Raw genomic sequence first — 14230 nt, forward strand, 5'->3', positions numbered from 1 at the left:
GGATAAACCTATTCGCAAACCTGCCAACCATTACTGAAACATCTATCAGTTATATCTATTAGTTGCATCACTCATATTTATAACTGTTCATTGAACAATTATGGCAGGTTGTGACATGACAGTGTCGGCCTGTTTTAATGAGCTGCAATTAAAGAGTTTTTCTGTTATTAGAGAACAAGTTTACTAAGACTAGAGTGTACTTGCTAATCAAATTTTAACATAGCAGTTAACAGTTTTGTGCAATGTTAGTCATTTATAGTCTACACTTACATTTTTATGAGTGATCAATATTCTTCTACTTCTGTGTTAAGAAAAATACAATTTAGTCAATATATTAAATGTTCATAAATATAACTGTTTTAATGAAAACATTCAAGAAATGACCTTACAAAAAAGACCTTATATATGTAGGCCTATGTTATACAGCGTTTAGTACTACTGTAGGTCAGTGCTGCAATTAACACATCTTATGGAGGTCCTTAAGGCCATAGATGAGAAATGATGCACCGACCCCCTGCCCTGCATAATAAATTACAATAAAAGATCAATTAAAATTACACTGAAAGCCACACACAAATAGCAAAATTAAATTATACAGCAAATAAAATCAACTGTGACTGTTTCTGACTGTTACTGAGGAGCAGTATTGAAAAAAATTCAAATACATCTGTTAAACACAGTTGGGGTTCAGTTTCTTGGTTGGCAGCATCTGACTATAGAATGTCTATCAGGAAAATAATGTATTGTGACTGACACGCTGTGCTTCAAATGCCACAGTGAATGAAACAGCCAATAACCTACAGCAGGCAGGCCTCAATAAAAGGAATGACGTGAGAATTCACCATTTCAAAGCCTCAAGTTCCAGAAAAAAAAAATATATATAAAACTAATGAAACAGTGCATTGTACTGTATTGTAAATACATTCATATTGAAATCAAACATTGTTATCCTCAAGCACTAAAGTATTCAAAACCCATTATATTTCATTTATAACAAGAAATATGAAATCAACTTGGACTTATAGTTCTGATATAATTATAACTTCCTCTATTCAATCTGGGTTTCTAGTTGTTTTTACAATTCAGATTGGTTTGACAGAGGTCTAATGTTGCTGCAGCTTTGTCATAGAAGACCCTATGCATATGTATATTTAACATGATGAAATTGAACAACACATAATTATCTCCTCTAAAGTTCTGTTTCTACAGCATCACCATTATCAAGATAGTATTCATCATCGGTTGTGGTGTCAGAATCAGACTCCTCAAAAACAGTCATGCTGGTTGTGTAGCTCCTTGATGACAGGATTCCACGAGTAGGAGACAGATTTTCTGGAGTTGTCCATATGGGGGAAGACACAGAAGGAGCCTGGGATATCCGTCGAGGTGAAGAGGACATAGTTGGTGATGGAGGTGGGGTTGGGTCTGCATCATCATGATCAAGATCATCTGTATATCCAGATTGAGACTGTTTACCAGTGATAGATTTGGCATCATAGATTGGGGAATGGCTACTACTCATTTCAGAGTCAACTATTGTATAATTCCCCTTCGGCACAAAGTCATCCAAACTTGAGAGGTCGCTGATACTGCTTGTTGAGATTCGTCCAGGACCTGATGGGCGACTTGAAAACACACTGCTTACTGAGAAAGATCGTCCACTGTGTAGACCATACTTTAAATCAGCACATGATGAGGACAAGCGAGACCTCACAAGGCTTTGCTGCGCAGGACTCTTGGTGGCACTCTGAGGAGAGAAGTCATCAGACTCACAAAGTGAATTAGTTTTTTTGCTCAATGGACTATAAAACACATTGTCATTCTGAATGTCTTCTGAATCAAAATCAAACAAATAAAAGGGCGATGGGGGACCAGCAGAGGATTTTCTGTAATGTGGCAAGGTGGCAGAACGATTCATACTTTGGGCCTTTTGCCTGTGTGGACTAAAGCTCCTACCATAAGACCGGTTTCCATTTTCATCGCTATGCCTCTTTTGCTGATCAACATTTAATTTATTCTCAGATGATTTATTTAATGTTAAGGGTGACAAGGACCCAAAAGAGGCTTTATCGGTGGTCAAAGATAAGTTGGGGGCCTCCCATGTGCACCCAGAACCCTTTTGTTCAGTTGCAGATCTGTTTTGCCAGTCCATATTTAAAATATTCTCAGATTTCCTAAATGTAAGTGGTGACAAAGAAGCAAAAGAGCCTTTATCGGTGGTCAAAGATGAGTTGGGGGCCTCCCATGTGTACTCAGAACCCTTTTGTTCAGTTGTAGATCTGTTTTGCCAGTCCATATTTAAAATATTCTCAGATTTCCTAAATGTAAGTGGCGACAAAGAAGCAAAAGAGCCTTTATCGGTGGTCAAAGATGAGTTGGGGGCCTCCTGTGAGCACCCAGAACCCTTTTGTTCAGTTGTATATCTGTTTTGCCAATTCATTTTTAAAGTATTCCCAGATTTCTTTAATGTAAGTGGCGACAAAGATGCTTTATTGGTGGTCAAAGATGAGCTGGGGGCCTCCCATGTGCACCCAGAACCCTTTTGTTCAGTTGTAGATCTATTTTTCCAATCCATATTTAAAGTATTCTCAGATTTATTTAATGTAAGTGGCGACAAGGACCCAAAAGAGGCAAAATATGCTTTATCGGTGGTCAGGGACAAGTTGGGGGCCTCCCTTGTGCACCCAGAATAATTTATTTCAGCCTTAGAGTTATTTTGCCCACCTATATTTAATGCATTCTCAGATTTCTTTAACGTTAGTAGTGACAAGGAACCTAAAGAGGTTTTATCAGTTGTTAAAGAGGAGTTAGAGGGTGCCGGGTGGCTCTCAGAACATGTTTTCTCCTCTGTCTTGGGACTTTCAAAAGTCTCAGTATCTGAGGGCTGCTGAGTGGGACTCTTGTTCTTTTTTGGTAGTGTGTCGAGTGAGCTGTCTGAACGTTTGACACCAAATGTCAGTTTCAAGCGATTTAACATCTGGTCAATCCTGCTGCTCGTTCTAAACACTGGCAAATGTCTTTTGGTTTTTAAATACTGGGGACTAACAACCTCTTTGTCTGGCAAAGAAGCTGAAGAGAAGACAGCCTCTTTGTCTTTCTTAACTCGTGAACTAAAGAGGCCTTTTTTTGAATCGGAACTTTGCATTTCCTGCAATCTCTCATGCATATGCACAGCAGGAATCTCTTTCTCAGCTGTCAGTGGAGTCTCACTTTCTACTGTGAGCTTATCAGGTAATAAATACTTCTCTTTCTCACCCATAGTGCTCAGCCTGTGCTTGGAGTATGCATTACCTTTAACAAGCTGAAGTTCCATCAGGCCATAATGCTCCTGATGAAAGAAATTGTTAGAGTCTATGTATGGTTGCCTTGGGTGTGGGCTTATATTAGCGCTTTGGCTTTCCATGACAAAACTTGCATCTGGTGCAGTTTGTAAGAGGCATGGCTGGGCAGGTTTGTGATTATCTAGGGCGCTTGTGTAAGCTTGAACTGCTGTCCTCTGTTCTCTGTTAGTAGAAGCTAACTGTTCCTTTGGTCTTATTATGCTTGTGTATGTGGACAGTGAAGAGCTTGGATCACTTTTTATGAAGTCTGCAGGAGTGGTTACAATATCATAAGATGTAGATCGGGTATGAGTTTTGGGCACAGGCGGAGAGGGTATTTCTTGTGAAGTGTTGTTGAGTGTAGGTCGTGAGGAGATGAGGCTAGAATATGGAGATGTACTGAGACGAGGTGCTGATCTTCGTCCAAAATCAGGAGGCAGAGATTGAGCTGGTGCTATATGAGAGCCATATGAGCTACTTTGTAATGCTTGTACATGTGGCACAAACGGGTTGAAGTCAAATGAAAATCTTGAGGGAAGTGTTTTCCGGTCACCCTGCAGTGTTACACCTCTATCTTGCTTAGGAGGTGACGTTTCACCTCTCTGTATGTGGGAAGAAGGGGTGGAAGGGGAAGGGGTGGACACTGCCGGGCTGTACTCCCGTAGGTATGAATAAATGCTCGGTACTCTTACACTTCTAAGAGGTCTGCTTGGAGAAAGAGGGCTCGAAAGATCCATTGTGCTTTGACTTGACTGAGAATGTTTCTTAGAGTCCAGATATATATTAGTGGGACTTGTTCCATCTACAGAAGAGTCTTTCCTTAGTGAGTAGTTAAGCCTGTCTGTGAAGGTGCTTGTGTCTGAAGAACTGCTGGCTATTATATTGTGTGTGCTTTGTGATTTAAATTTTTGGACATTAAAGCCAGATTGTTGAACATTAAAATTGATTGAATCTTTGGGAGAAATTGTGGTATCTGGAGTTACTTGTTGTTTGGCCATATTGGAGTTTTGCAGGTTGGTGTTGTTGGCAGTATTTTGTTCCACTGCATCTATGTCCTCTGTACTGGAATATTCCCTCAAAAGAACTGAATAAGAACGTTGTTGGGCTCTGAGAACCCCAAGTTGGCTGGTTTTGGCTGTGGAGTGTGGGAAATGTTCCTCCTCTGCTTTGGAAATAGAAGCTTCTAGTCTCTTCGAAATTTCTATCTCTGGTTTGTTTAGAAACAGTGATGCCCTTACTGGCACTCTACTCCTAATTCTAGGTGAGAAAGGGAACTGACTGACAGGTATTTCCTCTGTTCTTGCAGGAGTGTCTGGGTAGTCGGGGATTTGGGCATCAGCAGTAACAGGATGGGCAAATGATGGAGTTTTCAGAACAACTCTGCTAGGCAACGTAAGGGACCTATCAGACCTAGTCATCCGAGTCTCTGATTGTGTGGGCTCAGCACTGGAGTTTCTCAAATTTGACCTCCTCAAGGAAAGAAGTAGGCTGCTTGTTGTTGGCTTAGAGCTCAATGATTTGAAAGACTCATGTTCATCTCCAGTGTTTGATATTCTGTACCCTGAATGGAGGCGAGTGTCCAGAGGTGTGGGAAAAGAATGCAAATCTGTATTATTGTACATCAAGCCCACAGAGGAGGACTTGGTAATGGGTCTCTTTGGCTGTATTGTGGTTGTAATGTTCGGGGAATTGTTCTCTTTTTGCCAGTCAGGAGAGTTATAGCTGGTTCCTGCAGTGAACTGCATGTTGTTGTCATTGGCCAACATGTGTTCGGATGGTCGCCTCTGGGAAGGAAGAAACGGTTGTTGCTGCCGATTCTGGCGAAATAAGGTAGATGGGTTCACATTCTGTCCACAATCTTGGGGTTCATGCTGTACTCCGTTGTCGCCTTGCTTGGGTCTTCGAAGGCGGCCACTCCAAGGTGGAGCAAGAACTGAGGCCAAGGCTGATGACAACATAGCTGATGTAGGATTGATAAGACCAGGTTCTGGCTCAGGGGTATTTTCAGAATGAGGAGCAGATAAAGAGTCTAATGACAAGACCTGGTTTGCAACTTCTGAATGGTGTTCAAAAAACTGGGAGTCAGTGCTTGCTTTTAGACCATTGTCCACTTCAAGGGAGGTCAGATAACTGTGGTATTGTGGAGTTGTTTCAGCATTCTCTCTACAGTCGCTGGCTCCAGATTCCTTGTTGAATTCTGTTTGAACCTCACAAACAGGATGAGTAGAATGTCTTTGTGAGTTGTTGGGGACAATTGGTGTTTGTTCATGAAAGCCTATGTTGTGTTGTATTCCTGTATTTTGTCCCTGCTTTGTCCCACGTTGATGCAGAGTGGTAAAACTGTCTTCATCAAAGCTTGCTTTTGGACCATCCCCATTCGTTGATTCGCCACATTGGTCAGTTTGTGAAAGCACGTCCCTTAGCTGTCAGAACAAGCAACAAAACTTTTGATAAGTGCCAAATATTGCACAAAACACAGGCACTAATTCAAGCACAGTACCATTTGTACATTTTAGACAACTAAATTGCATTTCAGAGTTGCTTGGGAAAATTGCAAGAAATGTTTCTCACATGTATTTGAACTATTTGAACAATTCATCACTCCCATTCCATAACTGTTTAAACAGACAGTTCAACTTCACAGTTGAGCTTTACATTCCACTGAAAAATACTCTGCATGTCAAAAATGCAAACATGGAGTGGAATGTATTCAAAGGGCAGTACAATAAAGATATTTCATTATATTTAAGATATGATTGATAAGACAGATTTTATTTTTATATCAGTCATTCTCTTACTAAAAATATAAACAATCTAACCCTTATGTCTGCATCTTAGCTTGAATGCTTACCTCTGTGTGGTGTTGATTATCTGTGTTCTTTACGGCTTCATGTGTGCTGTAACAGTCAATTTGAGAAAATAATTTTTAATTAGTATATGATTTTTTAAATGAGCAAACATTCTAAAAGTATGTAGATTTTATTTATCCCACCCCCCCACCCCCCAAAAAATATTTTCAAAATTCCAGCAAAAGAGAAGTTCCCTCAGGCAGATAAACAAACATTGAAAACTATGACGAAAACAAATCTCTTGTCTAACTCAATGTTTCACACGCTACCCTTTCTCCTTAAATACTTCTTCTAGTTCAATGTCTTTTATATATTCAGCAAGGCAACGCAGGAAAACGAGATCAACAACATTCCATCCTTTCTCTCAGTTTAAGCATTTTAGAAGTAAACAATTCATTGGCCTGACATTAAGGGAGGGGTCCGTGGTTTAACTGTTCTAAAATTAGTGTCTCACACATATTAATGCTTAAAGTCAGATACACATACCACTTACACAAAAAACCTATTTAATATCTGCTTTGAAAAATGAGAGAGCAGTGATGTCATACCTTTTAAACATGATTCTGTAATACTACACAATAAATGTCTATTTACTGTTTCTAAGATCAAGGTGTAAAGACTTTATAAAGGTGTAAGCACTATTTGAAAGCATGAACACACCTAGATACGGTACAGCCAAACAGCAAATCTTTACCTATACACTTTCACACTATCATTCACTGTCATTAAATCATGACTTATTGCTATATAAGGTCTATTACTACCAGTCATGGGTCGAAAGGGCGTTTGCTGTTCTGTCTAGGACTGTGCAAATGACAAAACACAAAGTGCTATGGTATAATTTACAAGAATTATCATGTGCAGTGTGTATTAAATGGAATAACATTTTCATAAAACATTTACTAATAGGAAGAATAACAGTTTTGAAGTGAATGCTACGACTTTTATCATTCATTGAACTTGTTTATCATAGCAGTTGATCAAGTTTTATTATAAAATTGGACTTTAAACTAAAGAAGCAATAATATTCGAATTTTGGTCAATGCCATAAGCTGATAATTTTTTTCATGTTATAACCGATAACTGGTAAATGGCTGATTAAAATTCTATACAATTTAGTTTAAAAACAAAAGTGAACACTAAACTTTTTAAAGCATGATGACCCCCCAACAGCAGTGTAAAAATGTAAAAAATAAAATAAATAAAACTCACAGGTTAGTTGTAGCTTGCAGTGTTTTTTCCTCTGCTGTGTCTTTTTTGTTTCTTCTATTGGGAAGACTGATAGAGATGGTGGAAGTGAATCTGGCAGATTTCCTTGGCTCCTCAGATGTCCTACTGAGGTCTTCCGTAGATCTGAGAAGTATTATTTGTCTGATCTGCAAATCTGATCAGTTGAGAAGTGTTACACACACACACACACACACACATATATATATGCTTTATATTACATTAAATGCATGTAATAAAAATGAACTTTTAGTCAGAATTTAATTAATTTATGATTAGCTGTTATGTCTGAAAACAAATGTATAATCCAGTCATATAAACTCACATCTGCTGCTTTTCTGCTGGCCTGTTAACTGCAACGATGGTGAAGAAGCAGTGGTTCTAGTTTCTAAATCTTTCTTGTTGTGGATGTGTTGAGCCAATGGTACAGGATGTATCTTCTCATGTTCACTTACATTCTGAAAACTAATCCAGATTCAGCATTACAATACAGCTACAATACAGTCTACAGAGAGTTGGAGAGTGTTTGTGTCAACAGACACTACATGTCTGCAGCTACTTAGTAAAAAGCTACTTAGTTTCACTCCCTTCAGAAAAATTCTTCACAGATGTTTTCTTAGTATATCGACACATGACCGTGAGAGAAATTTCACTTGTTTTGTCTCACCTCTACATGTGCAAAGAAAATGATTACAGTAGTTGCCAAGTAGACATAAAAGACTTTCTTGTATTTCTCCTAATAATGCTGAACATATTAATTTTGGCTAAATTACCATTTGTTAAAATTATTATTATTAAAAAAATGAGACAATGTACGTGTAACAAATTGCATATGAGCTAAAGTATTACCATAAACATGGTGAGACATGTTGAGATTACATTAATACCAGTGACACCTCATTAGATATTGTGGAGGTGTGTTTAAAATCATCTGTAACAAACTGAGATGCAGTCAAGAAAATATGTTGGTAAAGTGTTTTGTATAATCTTAAATCCTTGATTATTTAGCAAGGAATTTCTGTGTGTGTGCAACAGGTATTATATAACTGGGGTGGTGCCAGACAAGAGATCAATGCTTGAATCATTGGCATCTTGTTAGAGTTCGTTGACTGTAAAATAATTTGTTACTGTTGTGAAATTACATCGGACACATCTTACTTTAAGCAAACTAATATTTACGCAAGCTCTTCTAATTACGTAAGAACTTCAACCTGTCCGCTTAAAGCTACAGATTTCCATAATGCAGAGGATGATACGGCTCTGTTTAAGAGACAGAGAAAAGTAGGAAAAGCAGTAGGCTATTTGTGTGAGAGAAGATGAGTAAGAAAACTTCAAGAACTTAGAAACTTTGTAGCCTACCGTGATTTATCAGTTTGTGTGCACAATCCCTCCAGATCTGACACAACGCAAGTCACGCTGGCTTTCACTCCGCTTTGACAACTCGACTGCTGCAACTTCAGATCATGTGTTGACATTATAGGCTGAATGTATGTGGCTCATCTAGTTTGGTTACCTCCCTTTATGCCCTCCGGGCATCAGCTGTACCCCTAAGTGCCCTCACAGGCGGCACGACTGTACATTCCCCCGGAGAAAATCGCGCGCGGTGAGGCAGACCCGTAAGACCCGACGCCACCCGACATATGTTTCTTTCCCACCGAGGCGTGTTATTAAAGACAGAGCCGCGGAAGTGCGGAGTGAGCTTGTGCTTTAGTAACAAACTCCGTACTTTGAATTGTCAAGTTTATGGGACCTAGACAGTGATAAGACACCTTGACTTAATTGGAAATTGATTATTTTCCTGCATCGTGTCACTTGTTATATTTAGGATTTTGTACTTCCACTCAAGAGAGTTTCGTCCCGAAACTGATTTAAAAAAAAAAAAAATGCATTGATCTATTTAAAAAAAAAATCTTGTTATCTGTAATGGCAAATAACCTAAGGATAAACAAGCGAGAACTGAACAATAATAGGCTACGTGTGTTTTTCCATGAATATCCGACAAGTGGGGTCATAAACAATAGTGCATGTTATTTCCGCGAATCGATTCTTTAGAACAATTCGTTTTAAAGAACCGGTTAAAATGATTCAGTGATTCATTTACGTCATAACAGAACAGCGTCAGCACGTGGTCACAATACATGGCATATATTTTTGTGCTGCAAATAATTTGACTCTCATTTAATACTGAACTATGACATCCTGTGACATGACATTCATCTGAATTTACATAATTTGGGACATTCTACCAGAAATGTACATTATCTGTCCTTGATTCTTACAGTAAATAAAAAGTATTTCATCCAAAACAATTCTAAAACGGACTGATGGTTGATTTCTGTGAGTTGTTCTGTAAAGGAACATGTCATTCATTAGGTTCTCAGATATTTTTTTCTTTATTAAAAACACTTTTGAAAATTACAAATCCCGTCTTTGTTGACCGACAGTTTTGTTATGCTAACAACTGTTATTTAGAAAAAAATCTCCATCAATAACAAGTTTAAGTTGTTATCGTTCACATCAATTGATTAAAAACATGAAATTAAACATAAATTCTAGAAATAAATGCTATTTTACAACTGTCCCCATGTTTTGGGTCAGTCCTGTCACGTTTACATAAAACTCAACATAAAATGTGTGCAATAAGCCTTTTAAGGGGTAATTCATTCTTATTCGAGGTGAATGTAGACACCCAGTCCGTATTCAGATCAGATGGTGGATCAGCACCTATAGAGACAACCTCTACAGGCCTGAATATCAGCGGACACCATGTCAGCTAGATGAGCTCCAGAGACAGATCCCCTCCAAAGACCTCGTTGGCCATCAGGACAAGACCACGAGAAGCAGTCAAGTCCTCTGCTGCTCAATCTGACCTGTGTTGCAGCCTAGAATTAAACCATGCCATGCTGGTTCGTCTGGCCAGAGGAGAACTGCCCCCCGACTGTGCCTGGTTGCTCTCAAGGTTTTCTACTCAATTTCTGTCATCGATGGAGTTTTGGGTCCTTGCCGCTGTCGCCTTTTGCTTGCTTATTTGGGGCTTCGACACAATCAGTATTGTATTAAGTGCTATGTAAATAAAAATGATTTGATTTGATTTTATATACTGTAACACTTACATTTGTTTTTTTTAACTTCTGCCTCTTTTTAAAGATGTAATTGTGAACAGTAATAATATTTGTAAATGTTTGTTTGCTAACATTTTGTTTAGCTTGTTTAGTTTTTTTCTAAGTTCATTAAACAAAGTTTAAACTGAATTTTGCAGTTGTATTACAGAAGTAATGTTTGTCAACTGGAGCTTTAAAGGGATAGTTCACCCAAAAATGAAAATTTGCTGTTAATTTACTGACCCTCTGGCCATCCAAGATGTAGGTGACTTTTCATTCCTGCATGTTTAGTTTGTATGAAAAATGTTATAAATGGAGAATGTTATTAAATAAAGGGTATTATGTGTTGTAAAATCTGTGTTTTTAATGATTGATAAACACCAGTTAATCATATTTAAGAATTTTGTTAAACTACAAAAATATATGTTTATGTAGTTCCCCAGCAATTTCTTATGATGCCAAAGTAATAAATCTTAGTTGAGGTAACATATAAAACACATGGAGTAAACCGTAAAATTTTAATTGACATAACTTGCTGTAGTCTTCTAAATGTTTGACCAATTAAAACATTTTAGTTGAATGGAATATAAAACTAGTTCACTAAAGCTACTAAACCAACTAAAAGAAGTTAGTAACTTTGAAGTCAGAAATTGACTGAACGTAAAATTTCCGTGGAACTAGTTACTAAATAATAATTAGTTGAAACCGCTTGAAATTGTTTACAGTGTAGGCTTTAGAGAAAGGTCCTTCAAGGTTAGAAAGGGCTACCATCACAGTATCACTTCCTATTACAGCTTGGTAATAACGGAGTGATACCATGGTAATATCTACATTATTACCTAGGAAATGGCATGCAATTTCTGCTATTACCATGTAATTTCCTAAGTAATAATGTAGATATTACTATAGTATTACCCTGTTGTTACTGAGCCGTAATATGATGTGTCACCACAATTACTTTACATTGTGCTATTCAGTTAAATGCCTATTGATTACATTTGCTGTATCATAGTAAAATGTACTTTATATATTATGAAGTTATATTTCCATAGAACTACACAGTAATTGAACAGATTAGTGTAACCTTTTAATGATTGTTAAATGGTTGTGTGACAGTAATTTTACCAGTCTAATATTACATTAACTTTAAATTTATAATAATAATAATTTAAAATGGGAACGCTTATCAAAACTTAAGAACACAAAACATAACTTTTTCTGCATCAAAGAAATCCATAAAGTCAGTCCTGTCACGTCAATGTCAGTCCTGTCACACAGGAAATTATGATATAAAAATTTACTATTTGAGGAAATATTGATGAATTAATCTCGTTCACTATGTTAATATACACAGAAGGTGGGGGTAAATATACACTGATATGTTTTTGTAAAAATCTCCAATGTAAAGGTATTTTTTTTACAACTATATGAGTGCCTGGCGGGTATTCTGTGATTTTTGTGTACTACAGTTGACCGAAAAGTTGCTTATATTTCTTATAGAAAGTACAAAACCATGTTAAATACAGTCAGGGACATGTGACCAATAATAAAATGCTATTTGTATCAAAGAAATTTATTAGGTAACCATTCTAACATATACAAATTTGTCTGTGACAGGGCCTGACATTTTAGGGGTAAAAAGCGTATAAAAATGTATTTTTATATTGTGTGTTAATAAAACTTTCTCAGGTCTTAAACTTGTAGGATATATAACTTTTGGCCCCATCAGCAATCAGGTTCAGTCCAAATAGCCTAAAGGCCTGGTTTCACAGACAGGGCTTAAGGCCATTGCACACCGAGTCCGAATTTTTCGTCCGAAATTTTCGCACGTTGAAAAATAAATACGACCTCACGTTTTGTCAATCACGTTTGCACACTGCCTCCGAAATTTTCGTCCGTCAAAAAAAAATTCGGATCGGGTTCGATTTTTTGCGTTTTTCGCATCCGTATAAAGCATTTTGAGATGCTTTGAGAAGGTGTTTTGACAATTCAGAGCCACCGTACAAGCGAACGCCAAAATCCAAAATAGTGTCAGACAAATTAATACACTTCGTCTTGCAGCACAGAGCACTTTATGACAAACAAATTGCGGAATACAAAGATACAGAATATAAAGAACTACTGTAGCCTATTTTTTTTATGCCTGGCGCGCACCTTTCCGATGCCACAGTTTGGTGTGTGTGTGTATCCATACCTCAGACAGTCTCTGTTCAGGATCAATTGGTTCACGGAAATTGGTGGTCTTTTTAATATGTGGATTCAGTATCGCTAGCAAAGTATCAAACTGAGGCACTGACATCCTGAAATAAACTTTGAATCTCTCGGGATAATCCCGCTGCTCTTTGATAAGGAGGTGGATTTCTCCTTCCTCTCTGCGCAATCTAAGGATTGGATGGACCCAATATTCCCTTTTTCTTTTTTTAAAAAGTGAGCGGACAACAAAATCATCCTCACTGTTTGAAGACATTTTGTATAGTTTTGCGATTTTTTTCGCAACAGATTAATTAAAACGCATCGGACTCAGTGTGCAAGGTGTCTGTGCGTGACGAATTTTTAAGATTGCGAATGCGAAAAAACGCATGCGAAAATTTCGGACTCAGTGTGCAGAGACCTTTAGACTAAACCAGGATAGTTAAATTAGGACATTTAAGTAGGCTAATTTTTTATAAACGTGCCTTAGAAAAAACACATTATTGGTGTCCATCTTGAGACAAAACAAAGGCATTGATATATTTTAAGATCAATCAGTGCACGTTTCTTTCAGTCGAAACAGCTCAGACTTTCATTTTAGTCTGGGACTTGGCATTAAGGTCTTTGAAACTGGGGAAAAGTGTAATCTGCTTGGCATATTATTACGAATGGTAATAATAATCAGTGAATGAGTTGACTAGCGAACCGCTCGGACCAATTCAGTCTAATTCGTGAGCCAACTCGCTCAGGCCGGTAATGAGAACCAGTTTAAATGTAATGGAAAAGATCTGATTCAAAAGAACCATTCGCCCACGAATTGGACAAAGCACACAACTAACAGTGATGTAAACAAATGTGTCTGCATCTGGGATCCAATCAAACCTTTTATTAAACATTTGGAGGGTAAAATAATAACCATACTCTTAGCATTAATAAGACTGAAAATTGCAGTAAAACAACAAAATAATTGTACATTTCCCTTAATCACTCTGTCAAAGTGCAACTGAGGTTTACTGAGAAGCAAAATATTGAATAAGTGGTGAATAAAATGGAAGGGAAAATCAATCCTAATTAAGATTTTTTTTCTTGTCAGTAATTAAAAGGGATTGCTGGTCAAGCATTCTGCTTATTCTGCGAGGATTAATAGGCTCAGAGCAGGATTCCTAATTATTTTATGTAGAAATACTAGAGGTCATCAATTAGACTCATTAGCCCCACTGGCTTAAGGCAAGAAGCCTGATTGTAGTGTTGTATTGCTTAAGGGTGTGCTATGCAGATGCACATACATAATATTGACTTGAAAAAAATAATTGTGATGAACCACTCTATTGTGTAAGCAGGGGGGAATGTGTTCTATAAAGATGTGATGTTTGTTTCCAGACAAAGGCAAAATATTCAGCCACCGCAATTATAAATCTTGTCATGGAGTGATGCTTATCTCGATCCGTTATAGCAATGTAATTTAAATCTGTAATAAAATCTAAACAGTTTTAATTAACTCTGCTGATTAAAACAGAAACCAATATAGTGCATAACTTGTATG

General features: G+C 37.5%; 1 protein-coding gene across 1 annotated transcript; it reads right to left on the reverse strand.

The window, feature by feature from the left end:
- Positions 1–336: 336 nt before the first annotated feature.
- LOC306863445 (uncharacterized protein) lies at positions 337–9087 on the reverse strand. Its single transcript, XM_079406782.1, has 5 exons — positions 8756–9087; positions 7722–7861; positions 7382–7553; positions 6172–6217; positions 337–5743 (listed from the first exon to the last, which is right to left on the reverse strand). Exons 1-5 carry the CDS (start codon positions 8869–8871, stop codon positions 1190–1192), a joined length of 5028 nt encoding a protein of 1675 aa, XP_079262908.1. The 5' UTR covers positions 8872–9087; the 3' UTR covers positions 337–1189.
- Positions 9088–14230: the final 5143 nt, after the last annotated feature.

Source organism: Barbus barbus (assembly GCF_936440315.1).
Source record: "Barbus barbus genome assembly, chromosome: 44".
In the NCBI taxonomy this organism is placed as follows: domain Eukaryota; kingdom Metazoa; phylum Chordata; class Actinopteri; order Cypriniformes; family Cyprinidae; genus Barbus; species Barbus barbus.

Bases quoted from the DNA above. Each gene is read 5' to 3' on its own strand.
- LOC306863445 (XM_079406782.1), bottom strand. From the start codon at position 8,871: ATGTCAACACATGATCTGAAGTTGCAGCAGTCGAGTTGTCAAAGCGGA. The intron at 7,554-7,721 runs GTGAGTTTATAT...TCAACTGATCAG, and splicing joins CCAGCAGAAAAGCAGCAGAT to ATTTGCAGATCAGACAAATA. The intron at 6,218-7,381 runs GTGAGTTTTATT...TGACTGTTACAG, and splicing joins CTGCAAGCTACAACTAACCT to CACACATGAAGCCGTAAAGA.